Consider the following 24,651-nt stretch of genomic DNA (forward strand, 5'->3'; position numbering starts at 1 on the left):
GCCCAATCCAGACAGACACATGGGAAAAGCAGGAAAGGGAGAGACATGAAACTATATTCAGTCCATGCTGGGGGGAGGGAGGAAGCAAAGCAGCGCAAAATATGGGCTTCTGAAAGGAGACTATTCTTTTGAATTTTCATTGGTAAACACACAAGGTCTGATCTGGACCACAACAGAGCAAAGTGCAGCAATTTTCTACTTCCCTGCTGTAGTCCCAGTGTAGATCAGGCCCCCCAGGTGCCTGCTGTTTGCAAAAGAAAACAGCCCTGGCGGACTTGCAATTATGTCATTACTGCCTAGTTTGGCCGCAAGACAAACATTTACTTTGGCTAATTACAGTGCTCTTATCACTCAGCGTCCATCCAAATTGATGCAAGTATTACTTTCACTTGCACACACATTCAAATCTCTTCATGTTATTCATATACAGCAGTGGTTCCCAAACTGGTGGGCCATGACCCACCAGGGGAACAGGAAGAACACCATTCTCCCTTAAGGAGAGTGGCCAAGAAATGACTGTGGTTGTGATTGTGACACCACAGTGATTGTGCCACCACCATGAAGAAGGGGCTTTTCACTGTACCTGGGGGTAGCTTTTCAATGTATCTGGCTTGTAAATGTACCTGGGGGTAGCTCTGGCCATCTGGAGGGCACAGGGGGCTTGCTGCCCCTTCTATGAGACTTCTCGCTGCTGAAAAAAGTTTGTGAGCACAAACTCAGAAGTGGGTCGCAACAGGAGATACGAGCCTTTCTCAATAGCGGAGAGGCCTGCAAAGGGGGGGAGAACCCCCTGCACCCTCCAGATGGCTGGAACAATCCCCCAGGTACATTTAAAAGTCTCTTCTTCACAGCAGCAGTGTGATCGCTGTGGTGCTGTCACCCCCCCTCCCCCAGCAAACATTTACCAGATTCCTAACTCCCCTGTAGGAGTTTGGGAACCACTGATGTATGGTATTCATATATAACATAAACCTAACATTGGCATTCTCCAACATTTAGAAAACATTAAACACATTTTGAGATTGAGACTTGGCCCATAAACCTTATTTCAGCAATTCACAAGCTTTGACCTGTTTTCCGTAAACTCTTGTGAACGGGGAGATTTTTATTTACCATGAATCCCCCTTCAGTGGTCTCCATGTCCGGATTAGTCCTTACAAGTGGGTAGCTCCTCCCTCTCAGGTAGGCAGGCCAGAGTCTTTTGGTCATCCTGAGGGGAGGGACTGCCTGGACTCCCCAGACTGGCCTAGCCTTTTGGCGAAGCAGGACAGAGCTGGGTTCAGCTCTGCTGAACCACCCCCCCCCCCCACTGGAGAAGCTATTTTCTTCATCTTTTTACCTTTCCCCTAACTCTCCAGCCTTCCAGCAGGCAAGAGGAGGCTCCTGCTCTAGAACAAAGCAGTGAACCTGTTTTGAATTTCAATACTGGCTCTCAGAGAGAACTCTCAGAGTTCCCTTTCTTTTAGCAGAGCAAAACAGCAACTCTGCTCTTGAATTTCGCGCCTTTCCGAATCTTCAAAGTCCAACCTCCCTCGCCTGAGTCCCTACCTAATGGTAACTCTGTAGCACTCTTGCATGTTACTCATATTCAGAACTCATATATAGCATTCATGGTGAAACCCTAGTGTTGGCAAGATGCCTTTAGCTATTATCAACCAGTCAGTTGAAAACTGCCGATTTTTGTAACACGTAGAAACTTTTACCTGCCACCATAAAGGCAAATGAAATGTGTAACTCGTTCTAAGAGTTTTGCGGCACATTTCAATGCAAAACAACAACAACAAAAAAACTATTTGTGCTGGTTTTCCTTAGTTCAGTGGTTCCTAAACTGTGAGCTGTAGTTCCCTGGGGAGCCACAGAAACTAGCCAGGGGAGTTGTGGAATCCTTGCAAAAAACCCACTGCCCTATACAATGTATAGGATTGTAGGAGAAGTCCCCAGAGCTTTGTTGTTGTTGTTGTTGTTGTTGTTGTTGTTGTTGTTAACAGTATTTATATACCGCTTTTCAACTAAAAGTTCACAAAGCGGTTTATAGAGAAAAATCAAATAACTAAATGGCTCCCTGTCCCAAAAGGTCATGGAGATCCCACTGGAGAAATCTGTTTTCCCCAGCTCAACAACACGTAAAACTTTCCCTCCAAGCTCTAAGAGCCCAGGCAACAATCATCTTCTTATGTCCCACATAAATAATGTTTGCTGCAACCAACCAGTTCATAAGATAATAATTGCTTTTACATTTATCACATGCATGAAGCCCAATCAAATTACTCCTAAAAATCTTTTTTTATTCATCATAGTTTTGTTGTTGGCATCCTTCAGTCTCGGAAGACCATGGTATCGCACTCTGAATAGTGTTCTGGAACAGTGTCCTCTCCAGTGCGCGAAGCCTGGGTAAAGTAGGTATGGAGGATAGACTGTTACCCATGCAGCAAATCCCCCCTCTCCACGTCACTGAAATGGTCCAATGGAAAGGCAGAAGCCAATACGGTTGGTTCCAGCAACGTCGCAGGAGTTGCCAGAATGTGACTGTGTTCAGCCATGAACTGCCTCAGGGACTCCGGCTCCGGATTTTGCCTCGAGGTTGACTCCTGAAGCCTTTTCCATAACTGGATGTAGCCACAAGGCAGTGGAGGTTCGGGATCAGAGTTTTCCTTCTCTCAGATGAGCTGCCTTCCCAGGCTGACGAGTCCCATCTACCCGGTGGCTGTTTAGTCGCCTCTTACGACAAGTACAGCCAAACTGAGGGCCTATTCTTATCCCCAGCCCTCTAAACATCTCAGTATCTCCTAGCTTCCAAGAAAGAGCACCCCTCCATACGCAAAAGTCAGCACCTGTGAAATTCAACACCAGAGTTTACTTTATAGATTCCATACAGCTTCCCAGCTTCATATACCACTTATAGATCTGTTTATATGGAGTTTCCTTCAGGGGAAGACATTAAGTGAATTTATCAGCTATTTCTAATACCCTTCTCCAATCTCCTGTCAATAAGACGTGTCCAATTGATCTCCGCAAACATCGCAGCTGTAATCTCCCTGTTACAGAGCAGTAGTCTTTGACATTACAAATAGGGCTGCCAACTTTGACTGAAACTATTTCTGGAGAGTCCCCCCCTCCCCCAAAACTTGATGTCATGTCATTTAGCCAGGGAGGCCTTGTTAAAATTTCCAGAATCCTGGAGGGGTTCAGCAGCCTTAATTACGAATAAGATTCCTCCTTCTGAGCAGTATAAAATATTGCCAAGAAAACCAGGGATGTTTCAGCGTTTCTCAAACTGTGGGTCACAACCCACTCAGTGGGTTGCGGCCCCATATCCGGTGTGGTCCTGGGTTGGGTCCTCTCTCCCACCTTTGTGTCTGGTTGGTTCCAAACTGGAGCCCACTGGATGCAACTGGAGGCCGCACTGGGCCTCCGCAGGCCTCCAGAAGTAGCGGGAAAGTCATATCTGGTTTCCTTTGAGGTTCATGAAAGTGACTTCTGGTTGCGTAAAATCGTAAAGTGCAGGGGCGTAAAAATTGTTATAGGCGCGTAAAATCATAAGTGCAGGCCCCCAACCACTAGTATAAGCAGCCCCTCCCTCTGCTGCCTAAATGGTTCTGAGGGTGAGTAGTGCGGGAGCTGCATACAATGGTGGTTGGAAGCCTGCACTTATGATTTTGCATCCCTCTAGCTACACTACTGCTGAGGCCTGCGGAGGTCCGGTACTGGAGAAGGAGGTGGGTTGTGGTGTCCTCTGCTGTAGGTTGTGGCAGGGGGAAGTTTGAGAACCCCTAAATTTGCAGGGCAGCAGCTTCTTGACAACTTAGAAAAAAAAAATGGCACTTTGGAGAAAGGAATTCAGAGAAAGATTAAACGTCACAAACCTTCTTCGCAGATCTCTCCTTTGTACCCTGGGATGCAGATGCAAATCCCGGTGATACAAGTGCCATGGCCAAAGCAGGTGGGGTCAATGCACTGCTCTTCTGGGACATCACACTCTGGCCCTTTCCATCCGTTGCGACACACACAGTGGCCCTTTTCGTATTCCCCATTGCCACTGCACAACACCGGGCAGGAATCTGGAAGAAAAAAAAAAATGCACACAGTGCAGAGTTTGTGGTTGGTAAGAGAGTGCCAAAGTCTCTGTCTAGACTTCTGTGCCTGCCTTTGCCATGACATTCAACTCTCACTCACTCACTGTTATCTATCCTCTGCACCTCGCTCAAGCTCCCATATTTTCTCCTGCCTGATATCTTGCTCTTTCTTACTGCAGCTCTAAGGCAACTACTTTTCATGGGCAGTTAACAAAAATTTGGATTGGCCTTTTCAGCCACACTAGACGCTGTGCCAGAACCACCTTTCAGAGCGCGATACCATAGTCTTTCGAGACTGAAGGTTGCCAATACATACTTAACAAAAATTTAGGTCCCTTCCTGATTTTTTTTTTTTTTTCCTGATCAATATGCATGGTGAGATCAGATGCATTGTGGAAGCTTTGCTTGGGTGCATCTACACTGTTTGGAATTTTCTCTGCAACCAAGAGGTCATATTTGTAAGCAGCTAGGAACCTCAAGACACGGGTTTACACAGCTGCAGCTTCCAGTTGCCGAGAGCAGTCTCCACAGGGGCACACACAATCTGATTCTGCACTTTGTATGTACATCACGCAACACATCTGCCATGAGCTGGGTCTGCCTTGTCTCTTGCTCTGACCACCGCAACCTCCTCCTTACTGGTTTTACTTTGGCACATCTTATTTCCATCACCTTCACTGAGTGCTCTGCTGCTAAGGTCATTCATCTCACTTATTGCACTAAACACACCACGATCTTCCTTAAATCTCTCCTCTGCCTTCTTGTCTGCTCCTGGATGAAGTCCAAGCTTCTCAACCTGCCCTCGGCCTTGTAGCCTTCCCTAGTTCTCAGCTCCCTTATCCTGCTACACTTCCACCAATAGTCCTGGATCTTACAACTCTATCACTAAGAGATAGTGGCCACTAAGAGGCGGCGGCCAGGAAGAGGGCCTTCTCGGTGGTGGCCCCCGAACTGTGGAATACCCTCCCCTTAGAACTGAGAACTGCTCCCTCGTTGCTAACATTTCGGCATGGACTGAAGACCTTTTTATTTCAAAAAGCTTTTAATTGTTGACAGGCTGGCTGGTGTTCTTGCTTCTTATATGAAAATCCACAGGGTTTGTTTGTTTTTAAATTTTTTTAAATTATTGTAAATGGTTTTTAATGATTGTTTTTAATGTTGTATTTTTAAAGTGTTTGTAAGCCGCCTTGTGTGCCCGTTGTCAACCATCCGAGGGTATCCCTCTCCCTTACATGGCCCTATCCATTCTCCCTTGTTAGAGAAAAGACTTCTGGAACACCTCGCATCCATCTCACTTATTGCACTAAACACACCTGTGATGGTTTCAACAGGTGCTTATGGTAAGCTGCTCTGAATCTTGAAGAAGTGTGGAAAACACATTTTTCCTCCCTCCCACCCTCCATTCTGCCATCTCACCCTCCATCCATCCTTTCATTCACCCAGTCATCCACCCGTCCCTCCCTCCCTCCAGCCGTCCATCCATGCATCCATCCACTCCCCTTTTCTCCTGGGTACTAGCTGATGTGCCACTATCCCTTCCCTACTGCTGTCCATCACAATTGTTCAAGGAACATTCAAAACCAACTGCTCTTCTGAAAGAGAAAGACTGACTTACCGCGTGCACAATCCGGACCCAGGAAGCCCGGGAAACAATGGCAGTGTCCAGAGATGCATTCGCCATTCCCGTTGCAGTTGGTGGAGCAGTCATCCATGACTTCTGTGTGTGCAAAGAGAGGAAGCAAAGAAAGCAGATGATAAATAAAGAAGTAAGTAAGTAACCACTTCAGAACGGAGAGACCCATGTTCAGCGCAATCACGTACAAGAGGATTGCTCAGACTTCAGAGGAGAGCAGCGGCAGAACAAATCAACACTCATGGCATTTGCAGGCAGCCTGGAATCAAATATCTGTTCAATTATACCTATTAAACTCATCCCCCAAACGGTCAGAACAACAAGTGGTGCTTTACCCCACAGCAGACTACAACGGAAAAGTGTTTACATCTGGCACTCCAATTAAATTTGCCACCGCACAAGAGCTTCTCAAGTGCTTAGGTATTTGTGGAGCAAATCCTCATTGGACTCCACATTTCCCCTCATTGCTCTTTTCTGAAGCCATCATTAGGGATATGTTTGATGGGAGATTCTTGTCACAACTCCGGGATTCGTTCCGGAGTGCGGGGATCACTTGTGTGTGTCAAGAGCTTCATCAGCCATGCAGGCCTCCTAGTTTCCAGCCCTTTCTAACACAGACAGATAGAGAACAATTCCATTCCCATTATGATCTTATTGTCTTGATGGTGCCAGCCGTATTTACATGACGGAATGAAGCCAAATGGTGTCCATTAGTTTGTTGTTTATGTATTCCAGACATCAATAATGTTGTCAGCTCAGTTATGGACGCAATTTTCTGGTGCTCTGATAGCGCTCTCTCTCTCTCTCTCTCTCTCTCTCACTCACTCACTCACACACACACTTCAGTCCTGACAAAGGCCTCTTACTGAATTTTTAAGAGCCTTTGCAAAAATATGCACAATTTTATACATTTGGCTAATCCGTGCATTCCCTTGCACCCAGATGCATGTCCATCAGACTGCCCTTCTCAACCCCTGTGGAGGTAAAGACAGCAGCAGGGGTGGGACACAGAATGGAGGCCCACACTCACTGGAAACTCAACTGCCTACACAATACCCAGTAGTAGTGATAGCCTTAGGGAATGGGTGACTCAGGGGTGAGTTTTGTCACAGAGTCCACCACACCTGGGTACACCAGCATTGTGAGGAGGATTCCAATTTTTTTTGAGGGGTGGGACGTGGGACAGGACCGGACAATTGTGTCAGTTTCCACTTGTATTTATGGACGTGCAAAATGTACATGCCATATATAAGTGTTGGAATCCAAGTGCTCCTGCATGGAAATTGCTAAGCAAGTGAAAACTCCCACACGCAATTTCAGTGTGTCATAATTTCAATAAGAACTCCCCCCACCACCACCATGCAGCTCATCCTGGGACCACTTGCTGAGAGCTTGCTGATCTTCTCCCAAAATTTCTATGTCCCCCAGTGACTTTTCATCTCCTGTCCGAGATACATCATGACACCAGTCAGGTTAATAAAATCTGACTCAATCTGAACGGTTTGGGGATACAGTGTAGCTCACTGGTAGAACACACGGTTCATATGCAGAGGGTCCTAGGTTCAATCCTGAGCAACTGCAGGTAATAGTAAGGAAGACACTTGTCAGAGTGAACATCACATGAGAGCCAGGGTGGTGCAGTGGTTTGGGAGGTGGACTTAGACCTGGACGATCCAGGTTCAGATCTCCCCTCAGCCACAAAGCTTCCTGGGTGACCTTGGGCCAGTCACTTTCTCTCAGCCTCACCTACCTCACAGGGTTGTTGTGAGGACAAGAAGGAGGGGAGCAGCAGCTGCGCAAACTGCTCTGAGCTCTTTGGAGGAAGGGCGGTATAAAAATGTGAATAAATAAATAAATAAAATAAACAAACAACAAGCAGTCGGGCAGCCCAATCCTGACTTCCTTGCCGCCGGGCGCAGTGCCACCAAAAGGGCTACCATTGCATCCATAGGCCCGTGGAGGATGCTGGAGGTCTCCTTGGGGGAAGGGGATGTTCGTTCCCTTCCCCTGAGTAAAGGCACAGGCCCTGCAATGCGGTTACTTGAGTCTGCGACGGCTATTTGCCAGCACAGTCCGGAGACACTTCATTCTGGGCTTTTCAGCCTGACATGGAGGATAGGATTCGGAGGAGGAGGCCTCCGGCGGTCCCATTCCCCGCGGTCCCACCCCCCTGCTGGGCCGGTCCCACCCTTCCCCTGCCCCAGAATGCCTCCCCCACCCTGAAAAACCACACCGCCACAAAACCGCCACAGCGGTTTTAATTACCTCAGAAGATGTGCGGTGTCCTCTTGTCGATACTAAGGCCCAGCGCCAACTGGCGCTGGCCCAGCAAAAGCAGTCTCTACTCTAAAGATGCTGTAAACGTGCTTTATAATAGGTTTGCAACCTTCAGTCTCACAAGACTATGGTATAAGCCTACAGTACCCGATATTCCCAGGCGGTCTCCTATCCAAGTACTAACCAGGCCTGACCCTGCTTAGCTTCCCAGATCATGGTATAAGCCTACAGCACCCGGTATTCCCAGGCGGTCTCCCATCCAAGTACTAACCAGGCCTGACCCTGCTTAGCTTCCAAGATCATGGTATAAGCCTACAGCACCCGGTATTCCCAGGCGGTCTCCCATCCAAGTACTAACCAGGCCTGACCCTGCTTAGCTTCCCAGATCATGGTATAAGCCTACAGCACCCGGTATTCCCAGGCGGTCTCCCATCCAAGTACTAACCAGGCCTGACCCTGCTTAGCTTCCCAGATCATGGTATAAGCCTACAGCACCTGGTATTCCCAGGCGGTCTCCCATCCAAGTACCAACCAGGCCTGCTTAGCTTCTGAGATCATGGTATAAGCCTACAGCACCCGGTATTCCCAGGCGGTCTCCCATCCAAGTACTAACCAGGCCTGACCCTGCTTAGCTTCTGAGATCATGGTATAAGCCTACAGTACCCGGCATTCCCAGGCGGTCTCCCATCCAAGTACTAACCAGGCCTGACCCTGCTTAGCTTCCCAGATCATGGTATAAGCCTACAGCACCCGGTATTCCCAGGCGGTCTCCCATCCAAGTACTAACCAGGCCTGACTCTGCTTAGCTTCCGAGATCAGACAAGATCGGACATGTGCAGGGAACGTGCTTTATGGCCTGTTTACACCGAGCACCGCAGCTGGAGCTCATCACCGGCTCTAAGGGCCCATAGGATTGGGCCCTACTCCGTAAAAGCCAACTTCCCACCCACCGAACCCACTGGCCCTTAAGCTCTCCCCACTACTCAGGTAGAGGAAAGGGACGAACAAATGGAGCCTACCAATTGCAGTGGTCAACATGAGCACTTGTTCCATTTTCTTGCCGTCGTTGTAAAAGGCCATGTGCCATGCGCCATGGTCCATATATTCTATGAAGCCCGTTTCTTGCATGGATGTTAAGATCAGGTTCCTGGGGCCATGCTGAGACTCTTCCGGGTGCTTTGGCTCCTTACTGATTAACTGCTTCCCATCCATCAGTTTTACAAAGTCAAACTGCAAAGACAATGGCAAAATAAAGAAATAATCCAGCCAAGTTTTTGTCCCTATCTTCAAATGCAGGCTTCTTAACCTTTCCAACCCTTCAGAGTTAGTTCTGGCCAATACGTTTAAGAACTTTGCAGTGTATCCTGTTTTCCTTCCCAGACAGCTAGAAGAATGATGAGGTCTTAGCAGCTGAAAACATGGGACCTACAGTTTATCTCCCATCCAACAGTGCTGACGATAGCATGCTGAAATGGTTAGTGCCCTCCTCTATTTAGGATGCTATGTTCAAATGTATGTTGCTTCCTTATACAGAATGAAACCATTGGTTTATCTATCCTAGATTTGTCTTCTCTGAACTTCTCCAAACTCTCAAGCAGACAAAACTCTTTCCTGACATTGGTCTCTGATATCCTGTTAATGGCTGATTTTTGGACTTGACCCTGAAACCTTCTCATGCGGTGCCTATTCTCTGCCATTGCGATATGGCCTTCTCTTTAAAGACAGGACTGTGTTAGTTCACACACAACTCCCCTGGCACCTGTCTCTGTGTGATGACCAACTGAGAAGTTTCCCTTGAAGCCTGACTTCATTGGCTAAGTGTAATTATCTACATTTCAAACAGTAACTTGATAGCCTGTTTAAGCACTTGTTCAGGCTGTTGTAATTACATCTGTACCTTGACTCCAACAAGGCACTGCATTTATAGAAAGAAAGAAAGAAAGAAAGAAAGAAAGAAAGAAAGAAAGAAAGAAAGAAAGAAAGAAAGAAAGAAAGAAAGAAAGAAAGAAAGAAAGAAAGAAAGAAAGAAAGAAAGAAAGAAAGAAAGAAAGGGTTAATACTGACCAGTCAATTCAATAGTGCAGTGTTTCTCAAACTGTGGGTCAGAACCCACTAGGGGAACAATCCTAAACAACTTTCCAGCACTGGCATAGCTGGGGGAGGCAGTCATGCAGGCTTCCTCAAAGTAAGGCAAATGTTTGTTCCCTTACCTCAGATTTGCATTGCCCTTATGTCAGTACTGGAAAGTTGGTTAGGATTGTGCCCTAAGTGGGTCACAAGCCAATCTCAGGTGGGCCCCCATTCATTTCAATATTTTATTTTTAATGTTAGACTTGATGCTCCCACGGGATGCGACTGCATTTGGCGAAATGTGACAGATCTGTACTTTAAACGGGCTACTATGTATATGCTTTTAACAACAATAGCCAACTGGGCTTACTCCTGGGTAGGTTTGGACAGGATCGCAGCCTCAGATGGTTAAAAATTCCCCAGCTTGATGATGTCATTTCTGGCCACAGCATCACTTCCAGATTAATGACATCACTTCTGGGAGGTCCCAACAGATTGTCATTCTAAAAAGTGGGTCCCAGTTCTAAGGAGTTTGAAAACCACTGCAATAGTGCATTCAGATCTATTACTGTTGCAGAAAGCATCATTCACTATTATTATTTTTAAGTACCTGTGTATGAGTGGGGGGGATATTGCGTCTCCCATATATCCCCAGCAGAGAGTCCTTTGCCAGCGAGACGTTAAATTTCAGGTAAATGGGGTGATGGATCATAATCTGGAAACGCCAGAAGAGTCCTGGTGGAATCGTCTGCATCACCTGCTCTCCAATTTCAACTTCTCCCGTGTCTATTGCCTGTCCTTTCTGAAACACTATTTCTCCAGAAACAAAGAAAAAAGCCTGCAATCATTTCAGAGGCACACGCAGAAAAATCTAAGATTAATAATTTAATAATAATAATAATAATAATAATAATAATAATAATAATAATAATAATAATAATAATAATAATAAAAAACAACTTTATTTATATCCCGCCCTTCTCCCCGAAGGGACCCAGGGCAGCTTACAACATATTAAAAACAGATTAAAAACATAATTTAACCGCAAATAAAAACATATTAAAACACATTAACAGATACCCATAAAAACAGTAGTCAGATAAAAAGTCAGATAAAAAGAGCAAAACGCAGCAAATCATAGAGGAATCAGGCCTGTAAAAATGCTAAAAGATATAGAAAAGATGTTAAAAAATACCATGAACTCAGAAGGCTTGTTTAAACAAAAAGGTCTTCAGGCCTCGCCGAAAAGTCTCAAGACAGGGAGCCATTCTTAAGTCAAGGGGAAGGGAGTTCCATAGCGTTGGTGCCACTACTGAGAAGGCCCTATTTCTTGCCGCCACCCCACATACCTCCTTAGGCAGCGGCACTTGTAAAAAGGCCTTCTCTGATGACCTAAGAGGTCGAGCCGGATTGTACGGGAGTAGGCGATCTCTAAGATACCCTGGCCCAGAGCAGTATAGGGCTTTAAAGGTCAAAACCAGCACCTTGAATTGGGTCCGGAAACGAATGGGCAGCTAATGCAGGCCCCGGAGAAGCGGGCTGACAGAGTCAAACCACCTAGCTCCAGTGACCACACGGGCTGCCGCATTCTGCACTAATTGCAGTTTCCGAAACGTCTTCAGGGGCAGCCCCACATAGAGCGCGTTACAGTAATCTAACCTCGATGTCACTGTGGCATGGATCACCGTGGCCAGGTCTGCACGATCCAAATACAAATTACAGGCATGTGTCACTCTCTAAATAAAGCGCTTCTTGAGAGGGATCACCTCCCTGTTGTGAGACCTGGCCCCAAGTGTTAACTCTGCCAGAGTGGTGTCCCAATCACTGGGCAGTCAGGTTGTCATTCTGCTGTCCCTCTATCATGGAAGAAATACCCCACGATTCCATCCTTAACCCTATCCCACTAGCCCTTGGAGAAGTGGTAAGAGGAAATCCTGACCTGTGGCTATTAGATAACCCTGTGTCCGTGTGTTCTTTGAGGTGTGGTATAGGATGGGATGCCCACTGGTCCTCCACTATGCCACCACCATCACTTTCAAAGCATGACGTTTGCCCCCCTTTTCCACAGATCCAATTAAGCCATACAAAAATAACCCACTGGAGATGTGCTTGACGCCTCAGTTTCAAAGACTTTCTCAATGTTGTCTTAAGGCCTGTGGTGTTGCTGGGGGGTGGGTGGGAGGTGTGGGATGCACTGGGTGACATGCACAGCAGGTGTGATACCACTGCTCGCCATCATTTTTAAAATCTTGATTTTTTTTAACAATACCATGATGTCATACATCAGTCAATGTATAATTTCATGCCAAATGCAATGAAAGAAACTGGGTTGGAATATCTCCATTCTATCAAAAGGTATATCCAAAAAACCAGTGGGGTGGGACAATGGTGCATCACATGCCCACCGCCAGGGCATCGCCCCACCCACTACATGGGAAGAAGTCCATCATGGGGGTGGCGCACTACCCACCAGAAGGAGAAGTAAAATGGGGACAGAGATTTTTGCTGATATTGACATGCAGTAAGTAGAGTCAATTACATTGCTTTCTTGCAACAACTCTGGAGGCCAAGGACACAATGTGTTTAAAGGGAATGGCAGCATCGGTCAGCACTGATAGCCTTTAAATGAGATTGTAACTGCCTTGCTTTTTTAAAAATATGCTTAAAAGAGCTGCCGTTCTGTGGGGAGACGGAAAAATATATTGTCGTATCAAATGATATTATTCAAGTATGACATGATGCTGTTATGGAAGTGACACATTTTCGGCAGTGCTGTCCATCATCCACCCTCTTCTGGTAAGTCCTACGGCTCTAGAATTTCAAAGTACACATGGCATCCCTTAGTATCTCAATGGACTGGTTGAAGGCATTCCTAAACCAGCTCCAAATAATTCTATTATCGCACCCAAGATCAAGTGGAATACCATCATATGCCACACAGTGGGTAAAAAAAAATAATCAATGGGTTTTGGGGCCTTGTAATCCTCTGGAGGGAGGGGAGATTTCAGTATCTGTGGGTCCCCAAACCCGCAGGTCAAGACCCACATGGACGTCTGGAGGCCTTAAAAGATCACTTCTGATTTTGCAGAAAAACTCGAAGTGATGTTTAAGGCTTTTAAAGGCCTTCAGAGAGCCAAGGAGGGCTTCCCGGCCCTCCAAATGTATTTTAAGGCCTTAAAACGTCATTTCCAAAAGTGACTGTCAGAAAAAAGGGACCTTCTGAGTGACCAAAGAAGTGGCCTTTAAGGACTCTGGAAGATCCATGTGGGTCTGACTTGCGGGTTCAGGGACCCACGCATACTGAAATCCTGGGGTCCTGAATACAGTGGGCGCACTGTAAATTAAGAAATTATGACTGCTATCCTATACATGTTTATTTGGAATTAGGTCCCTTAAGAGCCCAATCTCATTCTTGCCCCTCCTGCTGGTGCAACTGTACCAAAAATGGGCATGCTGTATTTAGTGAGGGAAGACTGGGAGGCTTCAGCAGGGAAAAGGAATGTAAATGCCCTTACACCTGTGTGCTGCTCTGCTATGGATCTCTTCAGACCTGAGCTAGTGATAGTCGCTAGTGGAAGTCCAGGAGAGAAGGGAAGAAAAGAGGAATAAGATGTAGCGTGCGCCACTGCCACTGCATCCACCCCCCTCTTGCATCCTCCCTGCCCCGTTACACTCCCTCTCTGCCCGGTTTCATCCTTCCCTGCCCTCCCCCTCCTGCCACTCCAGCTGGCTTACCTGCTCTGACAGGTGAGCCAATGACAGGTGTGGGAAGGCTCCAGCTTCTCCACTGGCATTCCCCCAACACACTATCTATCTATCTCTCTGTCTATCTATTTTCCACATTTTTATGCCGCCCTTTCTCCAAAGAGCTCAGGGTGGTGTACACAGCCTCCTTTTGTCCTCACAACAACCCTGTGAGGTAGGTGAGGCTGAGAGAAAGTGACTGGCCCAAGGTCACCGAGGAAGCTTTGTGGCTGAGGGGGGATTTGAACCTGGATCTTGCAGGTTGAAGTCCACCTCCCAAACCACTATACCACCCTGGCTCTCACCCTGGCTATTCAGTCTGCTGCCACAAAGCACCATACAGTGTTTTTTTTCCCCAGTTGCCACCAGTGGAATGTGCATTCTGCTGGTGGCTCCAGCCCATACGATCGGGCTGTAACACAACGAGACTTGCTTCTGAGTCAAACCCATACAAACTGGGCAAGAAATTTAATGATATTACTACTTATCTGAAAGATTAATATTAGCTGGAAAGAAAAATCCGGAAGTTCAATTAATGCTTGCTTATGATTTAAACCCAGCAATGAAAAGCCTTAAACTTGATTACGATGCCAGATTTCCTTTACAGTTCTTATCAACAGAGATAAAGTCATATACTTTTGATTAATCAAGGCAGAAATATGTATAACATATTTTTATACCTTCTATTAAAAAAGTTAACAAATATGAAAGACAGATTGCTTACGAGCAACTATGTATATTCAAACATTGCTTGCAACTTAGGTCACAATATTTATCTCTCATAGCCAATCTGCTCACTTTACAACTGTACAAGTGTACATATTATTATCATTAATAAGGATATTTATACATAACTTTTCAAGCAAAAAAAAGTCATCCACAAAGGGGTTCTCATAGCTAAACAAATAAATAAATGCTTCCTGGTCCCCAAAGGGCTCACAATAATTTTTTAAAAAGAGCAACAGAGACATCATCATCATCAAGAACACTTATAAAGTGGTACCTTGCATAACGAATGCCCCGCACAGTGAAAAACTCGCATAACGAAAGCGGTTCGCGAAGTTTGGTAACTCGCACAACGAATTTTTATGACCTTCGCAAGACGAATTTTTGTTTGTTTGTTTTGGTTTGTTTTAAGGGGGGGATCTTCACATCAGTTTATGCTCATATTCACCCTAGTAAGGGGAGGATCTTCATGTCAGTTTATGATCCTGTCCACCCTAGGGAGCGGGGGATCTTCATGCCACTTTATGATCCCATTCACCCTAGGGAGCAGGGGATCTTCATGCCAGTTTATGATCGCATTCACACTAGTAAGGGGCGGATCTTCATGTCAGTTTATGCTCACATTCACCCTAGGGAGCGGGGGATCTTCATGTCAGTTTATGCTCACATTCACCCTAGGGAGCGGGGGATCTTCATGCCAGTTTATGATCGCATTCACCCTAGTAAGGGGCAGATCTTCATGTCAGTTTATGCTCACATTCACCCTAGGGAGTGGGGGATCTTCATGTCAGTTTATGATCCCGTTCACAGTAGTAAGGGGCGAATCTTCATGTCAGTTCATGCTCACATTCACACTAGTAAGGGGCGGATCTTCATGTCAGTTTATGCTCACATTCACCCTAGGGAGCGGGGGACCTTCATGTCAGTTTATGCTCACATTCACCCTAGGGAGCGGGGGATCTTCATGCCAGTTTATGATCGCATTCACACTAGTAAGGGGCGGATCTTCATGTCAGTTTATGCTCACATTCACCCTAGGGAGCGGGGGATCTTCATGTCAGTTTATGCTCACATTCACACTAGTAAGGGGCGGATCTTCATGTCAGTTTATGATCCTGTCCACCCTAGGGAGCGGGGGATCTTCATGTTAGTTTATCATCCCGTTCACCCTAGTAAGGGGTGGATCTTCATGTCAGTTTATGCTCACATTCACCCTAGGGAGCGGGGGATCTTCATGCCAGTTTATGCTCACATTCCCCCTAAGGAAGGGGGAGGAAGACAGAAGAAAGTGATGTCAGTGATTGTGAGCAAATGAGCTTCATAAATTCTGACTCTAGCGATGATGAGTTCTTGGGGTTTCCAGAAAACTAGAGTACTCAAACCTTTAAGACTCTCCATTTGTTAATGACAGTGATAATGGTTCTTAATGCCACTGTTGACTGCTGTTCACTTTAAATGGATCGAAAAATACGGTATGTCTTTAAAGAGCACTTAATAAACACTTTGTAAACCAAATTTGACTTTGTTCTGACTTTTTTTGCCCATAGGAACGCATTAATTAAATTTCAGTGCATTCCTATGGGAAAACGCGCTTCGCAAAACGAAAAACTCGCATAACGAAAGGACTCGCGGAACGAATTAATTTCGTTATGCGAGGCACCACTGTATACTGCTTTTCAATCAGAGTAGTTCACAAAGTGGTTTACAAAATAAAAATCAATCAATGGTTTTTTGTGCTTCCCCCAAAGGGTTCAAAATCTTTAAACACACACACACACAGAGAGAGAGAGAGAGAGAGAGAGAGAGAGAGGGGGGGGGGCAACAAATACTGGAAAAGACACTATGCTGAAGAGAATATAGCAGTTGCTCTCTCCCTGCTAAATATAAGATGACAATACTTTAAAAAGTGCCTTTTTGCCCAGTTAGTCCCAGTTAGCACCAGCAAGGAGTTAGCACCAGCAAGAGCCACTGGAAAAGATGCCATACTGAAGTCAAGAGGGACAAGTTATCCCTCTGATAACTATAAGAAGACACCACTTTAAAAGGTGTGTCTTTGCCCAGTTATTATCCCCATATTGCAGCTGCAGAAGACTGAGGAGAGAGAAGTGGCTTGCCCAAGGCTTTCAATCAGCTTACCACAATGGTAAGATTGAACCAGGAAGTAACCATTTGAAGGTGTCTCTTAGGGCCCAATCCTATTCAACTTGCCAGCCATGCTAACAGGGCGTGCATCGCATCCTACGGTGCACAGAGGCCCCCTCAATGTAAGGGAACATTTGTTCCTTTATCTTGGGGCTGCCCTGAGGTTGCATTGGCCCTGGAAAGTTGGATAGGACTGGACCCTTAGCCACTTTGCTGTAACAGCTCCCACACTGTGCACCCCAGAAATACAAGTGTTCAACTCATAGCACTTCCCCAAACTGCACTGACTTCTCTTGCAGATGCAGCGATCTCGGTGCTTCTTTGTTGAAGTTCATTTCCTTATTTGGTCTTACCGATAAGATTGCAAACATCAGCTAGAAACCCAGCAGCCACGGCATAAGGACATGCAACCATTTTTCATGCCACATCCTCCTGACAGTGTGCAGCCCCCTTTATTCTATCAAAATCCCCTCTAGCATTAACTGCCCGATAGACAAAAGAAGGCACTATATATGCGACCATTACACCAATAACCCAGCTGCAGTTTGATTGGCCCCGAAGCAATTCTGCCAAGGAAAACAAGAGAAAGCATCTCTCTGATAGCTGTGCAAACAAGAATAAGGCAAGAGAATGGGCTGGATCCTTGATTCTGCCTGCACCGGATATACAGAGACATTACTTGTAAGGATGTTTCTCCCGCCAAACTATGTACCACATTGTGTCTGGCTGCAAACTGAGGGCATATACAGGCCCAAGGTCTGACTTTTTCTTTGAAGGTAACTCTTGTCTTTGAATGGCTGCATGAACTGGACACTGACATTTGATCTAGTCTAACTGATATATAAGTCCATGTATTAAAAGCCATACGCTAAATAAAAATAAAACAAACTTATAAGGAGTCTTTTGCACAACAGTCTGTGTTGCAGAATGGCTGAATGGTCTCTCAGGCCCTCCAGCTGTGGGCTGGCGCCCACGATACTGAAATCCACAGATGCCAAGCCTTTACCGCCTCCTTTACCTATAAGGTGGGCCCACTGTATTTTATTTAGTGTAAGCTTTCAAATTAAGCATGCTTACTTGGAAGTAAGCCCCAGCGGAGCAGATGGGTCTCCTGTCTGAACAAGCACACATAAGATTGGGCTGCATGCCTGATATCTCACGTTTGTGCTCCAGAATGATGGCTGAAAATGTCTTTTTTACCCCCCAGAAATGGCAATGCTTATTACTGATTTGAAATCCCCTCCCTCACTTCAATGCATCTTGCCTCCCATTTGAAACCCAAAAATATTTTACGCAACATTTAAAAAAATGTATTCCTAGTACAATTGCATTCTTCTACTTTTGCTGCATGTCATCTTTCTAGCATACTGACAGCAAACACAGACTCCTAATCACTGATCTGTTGCAGCTTGAAGAAATTGAAAAACTGAGCAGTGAAGCGCCAATTATCTTCCCAGGGAAGCGCCCGTGTGCGGATCATCACTGATTCCCAAAGCAATCAATCTCATTATGCTCCGCTGGCAAATACCAGCCATCGATGGGGTGCCTGGCGTTTTAATCATAGTGCAACCTATTAAAAGCACTAACTCAGAGGCACGTATCAGAGTGCTCCGAAACAACACCTGAAGCAACAGCCCAATCCTCTACCTCACTTGAGGCAGCACAGGACCCCTGAACCAGCTCCTGAGTGTTGAAAATGTGCCGTTAAGCACGTCTGCACTGACTCCAGAGCCGGCTGTGACAGTACATGCGCCAGCCTGGCTGGTCCAGATCCAGTCCCCAGATAGGATTATGCCGTGCGGTGCAGGGATGGGAAAGGGTCGCAGGAAGGCATTCCAGGGATGGAGAGAGGATGTTTCTGGGTGGGGGGAGGGCAGGAGAATTGGGCCCAAGAAGGGGGTGGCTGAATTAGTATTATTATTTCTCTCTCTCTTTCTTGCAGCCTCATCTACCTTACAGGGTTGTTGTGAGAACAAAAGGAGGGAAGGAACTATGTACACCATCCCAAGCTGCCTGGACAAACATGGTATAAAAATGTGGGAGGAAAAATAGAGGTAGGGAGGGATAGATAACAAGAAGTGAATGTGAGTTGAATTAGTATTATTATTTCCCTCCTCCATCCCCCCCCCCAAAAAAAAGCACCCTATGCTATTTTGAGCTCAGAATGTCTCCATCCTTGTCACCTTAGGAGTTCTGGCACCTAGCCCAGGCAGAGTGTTGATCTTTGTGTCAACAACCCAAAGGGATATAAGCATATGGCACATGGAGCTGTCTGTGAAGCTTGGCTTGTGAATCAGGAATGAGGCAAAAGAGGAAAGGAAGAAGGTACAGTTATTTCTATTTGTCTGACTGCAAATCTTGTGTACACACACACACACACACACACAGAGAGAGAGAGAGAGAGAGAGAGAGAGAGAGAGAGAGAGAGAGAGAGAGAGAGAGAGATATTTCTATTCTGTTGTGAGTCAGAACAGTAGCCTTTAATTGTAAAGTGCCATGGGTTTGTCTCGGAGGATATCTGCCCAAACACATGATATGGGGCACATGGTGGATCAGGTGTTTACAGCAGAGCAGGTGGAACCCCTGCTAACTGGGTAAGAGGCATTTTTTATGTGGGTGCTCGTCTTCTATTTAGCGGGGGGGGGGGGAGTAACTGGCCCTCCTCACCCCAGCACTGTCTTTTCCAGTGACTGCCTGCTGGTGTTCTTTTTGCATCTTTTTAGACTGTGAGCCATTTTGGGACAGGGAGCCATTTAGTTATTTGATTTTTCTCTGTAAACCGCTTTGGGAACTTTCTGTTGAAAAGCGGTATATAAATACTGTTAATAATAATAAATAATAATGGTGCTCTGGATGTGGAGGAGATCAAGTTCACTCCTTTGTCATGGACAGATTACGTCCTGGTGGGATTTAGGCTTGTCACAGCCCTTTACCTGTGCAGGGGCATTGCATGGTCTGTCCTCAGATAGATCTGGAGGGATTCCTGAGAACCCTGTGTAATTTTCTCATTGCCAAAGAAATCATTTAAATCAATCAATCAATCAATCAATTAAATAAATAAATAAATCTGAACCCTCTCGAAGCCTGTTGACTTGAAATATGTGCACTGTGTACTTTACATGTCGTGTTATGATGGGACAATATTGTTGCAGGAAAGCCCTTAGTTATTAACTATGATGGACAAGGTCCACATTTTGGTTGTTATGAGGAGCTGTCTATAGTAAGCAATCAGGACAAAATTGGTGGGGAGGGAAGAGAAAATAAGCACCCAAATATATGATGTGAATCACCTTTAATCCCAAACTGCCATGCTAGATTAGAAATTACCGGTTGACGTCGAGACAAGGCTAGGAAGAGATATGCGTTTCTCTTCTTCCCCAAAGCATCTGATGGGCCACTCTGGGAAACAGGATGCTGGGCTAGGTGGGCCGTTGGCTTGATCCCAGTGTAAGGCTTTTCTTAAATGGTATTTTGATCCATTTGTACCACATTGCAATGACATGGTGCATTCATTGCTCTCCCCAAAAACAATCCTGCAATGTTGCCGCCCTTTGACAATTTACTCACGCACTTTTACCATACTAGAATTTGCCTCACACACGCTTTTAGCACACATACTCACACAGGTGGTGTCCAGGGTGGCCAAGTAGGCCTACCCCCATCAGAAGGTCAACCTGGCCAGGTCAATCCCCGTGCCCTCCAATGTGTCATCAAAAGATGGGCAAGAGGAGCCATGGGTACTGCAGAACAGGGCTTTCCCCAGGACCCCAGCAACCTGACACAAGTGGCAAACACATGCATATACCAACGCATATAAGCCCATAGAAATTGTACCTTTCCTTTCCGTTTTGTCTGAAACTTTCCCTCCGATGGGTGTGTATGTTGGATCCATGGTCTCCATGCTCTTTGTGCCCTTACTGATTCCATTTTCATACAGCTGTCCTTCAACAGGCTGCAGTTGCCAAGTGAGGCCAAACAAATGTACTGCTATAAAAAAAAGAAGATAAGAAGAAAGAGGAGGAAAAGAAAGGAAAAGAAGAAGAATTAATTTATGCCCACACTGTGTGGCACCTTATTATATGAAAAAAGGAGGGTGAAGACCCGCTTTTGTAGAAGTCAATTGTTATATGAATGTGTGTGGAATAAATTGGAATTCTAAGTATGCTAATTTCACCTTAAACTAAATGTTTAATTAGTTTCCACACTTTGGAGTTCAGCCAATACTGGATGATGAATTCTCTTGGCACTTAACAGAAATGCTTGCCATGCAGAAGACAATGCTATTTGTAACAGGGATACTGAACAGAAAGTTCCAGTGCTGTATCTGTGGGAGAAGTGAGATGTATTTGTAAAGTCTCATCACAGCTTCTCCTGGAACGAAGAGGGCTTAGCTCTGGAGGCCTTATAAGGCCTTAAAAGTGTCACTTCTGATTTCCCTGTGAAACTGGAAGTCATGTGTTCTGAGCTCTGAAGCTGTCTGAGCACAGCAGAGGCCAGAGAGAGTAGTCCTCAGCTTCTGCTCAGCTCAGACTCCCCTCCAGAGGTGAGGGGGCGTACGTGAGGGGGGAAGGACCTGATCCACTGATAACAGATAAGGGGGTCCCCTGTATATTCTCATAATGATTTACTGTAATGTCTGAACCTGGCCAGTGCATTTATATATACAGGGGGCTCTCATCTACAAGGATTCCGTTCCCAGAACCCCTGGGGATACAGTTATCTGCGGATGTTCAAATCTGCAGATATGGGCACCCCAAACCCTCTGAACCCGAACCAACCGAAGCCATCCGTTCTAGTGGCCACAACCATACCTCAAGGCAACACATTCCATAGATGAATTCCACCTCACTTAGGCTGCTCTAAATCTCCCACCCATCAGTTTCACAGAATTACTATAGTTCTGGTGTTGCATTCCTCACAACAATGACTCATTTCAGCCTGGGCTAATTACAGATTTTGGTCAACTTGTGTGGCACTGGCTCCTATCTCCCTATGATGATCTTATGCCTTCCCCAACACAGGCTCGAAGTCAGCTTTATGTTTGCTAAAAGAATGTCCCATATCTGAATTCTCTGTTATATTCTGATAATGATAATTATCATATTTTTTTTCCCCTTAGGCACCTAAGAGAAAGTGCACTGCACTGCACTGCACACTGCACACTATGAGATGTAAAATAACAGTGACGAAATTCTGCCCACCAGGAGACCAATTCTATGCCTGTCTACTCAGAAGTAAGTCCAATTATAGTCAATTGAGCTCACTCCCAGGAAAGTGTGGATAGGATTGCAGCCTAAGTCAGTGTTTCTCAAACTGTGGGTTGGGACCCACTAGGTAAGCCACAAGCAAAGTTTAGATGGGTCCCCATTCATTTCAATGTATATTTTATTTTTAAAATATTAGACTTGGTGCTACCATTGTGTGTGCATTTGGGGAAATGTTACAGATCTACACTTTTAACAGACTACTATATATATGCTTTAAACAATGATAGTCAATGGGGCTTACTCTCAGGTAAGTGTGGATAAGATTGCAGCCTTTGGGATGTTTGGGGAATTTTTTTTTAAACAGATCAGCAACTGCTTGAAAGGGTTCTTTATCCTAAATAAATTTGTAAACTTATTGTAAAACTTTTAATTTACTTGATTTTGTCATATGGGGGTGTGAAAAAGTTTCCTGATTTATGGCTATGACATCACTTTCAGGTTAATGACATCACTTCTGGGGGGTCCCAACAGATTGTCATACTAAAAAGTGGAACCCAGTGCTAAAAAGTCTGAGAACTACTGTACTAATTTACAACGAAGATAAAGAGACATGCGAGGAAAGGAGGGGGAAAGGGGATATAGTTTGACACACTGTTTAAGCAACAACCAGCAAATTAGAGAATGCCTAGAAAACGTGACAATATCCTTCTTAAGACTGGCAAGAACTGCATCAATGTGTTCTGAAGAAGATACACTGCCATGGCAAATGGAGGAGGCGTGAGGCAGCAGATGTAATCTTTGGTCTATCTAAGAGACTGATTTCAGAGGGAAAAGAAACACAGGGCTCTGAAATGAGTTGAAAGAGATGTGAAGGAATAAAGATAAACAGAAGTGACAAAGGACAAGCTTTTGAAAAGTGAAAAGAAGAATTTTTAAATGTACGCAAGGGAAAGTGAGCCAGTGGAGAGAGAAGAGAAGAAAGAAATATGGCCATATGTAGTTTCATCATGAATATTAAAATACCGCTTCCCTCCCCCCCAAAAATCCACAAAGTATTTTACAACACACAAATAACAGTGCCCAACAACAACAACAACAACAACAAAATGTTCTGGTGCTTTGGATTACACTGCCCAACACACACTGTGATGCCTTAAAAGTTAGACATATTCTTGGGTATATTTGGGGTCAATTTGGCCATATCGGCTCTAGTTATACACTCATTAAACAAAAATATGCCAATCTAGTTCTGCACAACAGCAAATAAGGTGGCTATGCTGTATCTCCAAAACTAGGGTCAACAGGGTAAAACTGGTGCCACGTTTTGAATCGGCACCTCAAATATACCCAAGAACAGACCTAACTTTTACAGCTCTACAATATGTGTTGGGGTATAATATAATAATATTATACCAGTATAATAAATCAGGGGTGGGCAAACATTTTGGCAGGAGGGTCACATCATCACTCTGACCGGGGGGGGGGGGGCCGGGAAAAAGAATTAATTTACATTTCAAATTTGAATAACAGTTTCTATGTCCCTAAAAGACAGCATCTCCTCTGTCTTCAGGAATGCATCCTCTATGGAAGGTCCTTGGGAAGAATGTCCTAATGACAGCTGTGCAAATTCTACTGGCCTTTTAAGGCCAGAATTAAGTTGCTTTGCACTTAATGTGACAGAACAATAAAATTGGGGATAACATGCTAGGGATTCATAAACTGATGTTAAATAACTACACTGTGCTATGTTAGGGGGGAAAGAAAAGAAACCCCTGGCTTGTCTAGATAACAGATTATTTATCTTACAATTCATGTCATATATTTAGAAAAAGGATCTACAAAAGTATACCAGGTTTTGAAGGCTTTTTTCTGATTTTTTTTTTTGCAGATTACATTTTATAAACTGGATTAACCCACCATCTGCTACAAAGCCAGTGATTAAATTGAATTTATTCTTATCTACCTTCTGTGTAAGCACAGCTTGTCAACTTGTGTTCTGCAAACTTTGGCAGTGAACAAAATATGAAGCTGGGATGAAACACAAGCAGTTCCCTGCAGCTGAATGGTAAATAAATAATAACACAAATCTGTGTAGGATCTCTCTATTGGGTTTTACACGGCTTATATTCTGGGCAAGAGGGAGAAATGCTACCAGGATGAAGGCCTTCCAAATAAATTATCAGGACCAAGCACTTCCAATTTGGCCCCCAATTATTTTCATTTTAGGCAGCAACTGTTACCCTGCACATCCCTGATCTTGTCTGATCTTGGAAGCTAAGCAGGGTCAGGCCTGGTTAGTACTTGGATGGGAGACCGCCTGGGAATACCGGGTGCTGTAGGCCTATACCATAGTCTTTCGAGACTGAAGGTTGCCAACCAGTCATTTTTTTTAAGCACAAGCAAATCATATCAATGTTCCTACATTGATCGTAATTGGTAGATGCCATTCAAGTACCGGATTCCTGCATGCAGGATCTGCTTATATAAGTGCACACGGAATCTGCATACGGGATCTTGCTTATCAATGGTTCTAGCATCCATGCTTGAACCTCTCCCTATTCACTAGTTTCTGTCTTAAATAAAATAAAAAATAAAAAAGTTGTGTGTTTATTGTCAGTATAACAACATAAGAACAGCCACACTGGATCAGGCCATAGGCCCATCTAGTCCAGCTTCCTGTATCTCAAAGCGGCCCACCAAATGCCCCAGGGAGCACACCAGATAACAGACCTCATCCTGGTGCCCTCCCTTGCATCTGGCATTCTGACATAGCCCATTT

At 45.1% G+C, this 24,651-nt stretch overlaps 1 protein-coding gene, 1 long non-coding RNA gene and 1 pseudogene across 9 annotated transcripts in view; 2 read left to right on the top strand and 1 right to left on the bottom strand.

Annotated features, from left to right (window-relative positions):
- The window catches only part of TENM1 (teneurin transmembrane protein 1), a 277,961-nt gene that overhangs the window by 139,176 nt on the left and 114,134 nt on the right, over window positions 1-24,651 (bottom strand). The window contains exons 5-9 of one of the 2 annotated variants that reach the window (XM_066640043.1): window positions 20,500-20,652; window positions 10,664-10,863; window positions 9,003-9,213; window positions 5,689-5,790; window positions 3,864-4,058 (exon numbers count right to left, since the gene is read on the bottom strand). In XM_066640043.1, coding sequence (XP_066496140.1) covers window positions 3,864-4,058; window positions 5,689-5,790; window positions 9,003-9,213; window positions 10,664-10,863; window positions 20,500-20,652 — 861 coding nt within the window. Of the gene's footprint in view, window positions 1-3,863; window positions 4,059-5,688; window positions 5,791-9,002; window positions 9,214-10,663; window positions 10,870-20,499; window positions 20,653-24,651 lie in introns of both variants that reach the window. The other variant, XM_066640042.1, reaches the window with a different exon arrangement.
- The window catches only part of LOC136663101 (uncharacterized), a 41,639-nt gene continuing 35,870 nt past the window's right edge, over window positions 18,883-24,651 (top strand). For all 7 annotated transcript variants that reach the window (XR_010795013.1, XR_010795014.1, XR_010795015.1 and 4 more), the window contains exons 1-3: window positions 18,883-18,990; window positions 21,785-21,899; window positions 23,761-23,937. This is a non-coding gene — a long non-coding RNA (uncharacterized lncRNA). The remainder of the gene's footprint in view (window positions 18,991-21,784; window positions 21,900-23,760; window positions 23,938-24,651) is intronic.
- Window positions 24,098-24,214, top strand: LOC136663513 (5S ribosomal RNA; annotated as a pseudogene).

Source organism: Tiliqua scincoides, chromosome 12 (assembly GCF_035046505.1).
Source record: "Tiliqua scincoides isolate rTilSci1 chromosome 12, rTilSci1.hap2, whole genome shotgun sequence".
Taxonomy (NCBI): domain Eukaryota; kingdom Metazoa; phylum Chordata; class Lepidosauria; order Squamata; family Scincidae; genus Tiliqua; species Tiliqua scincoides.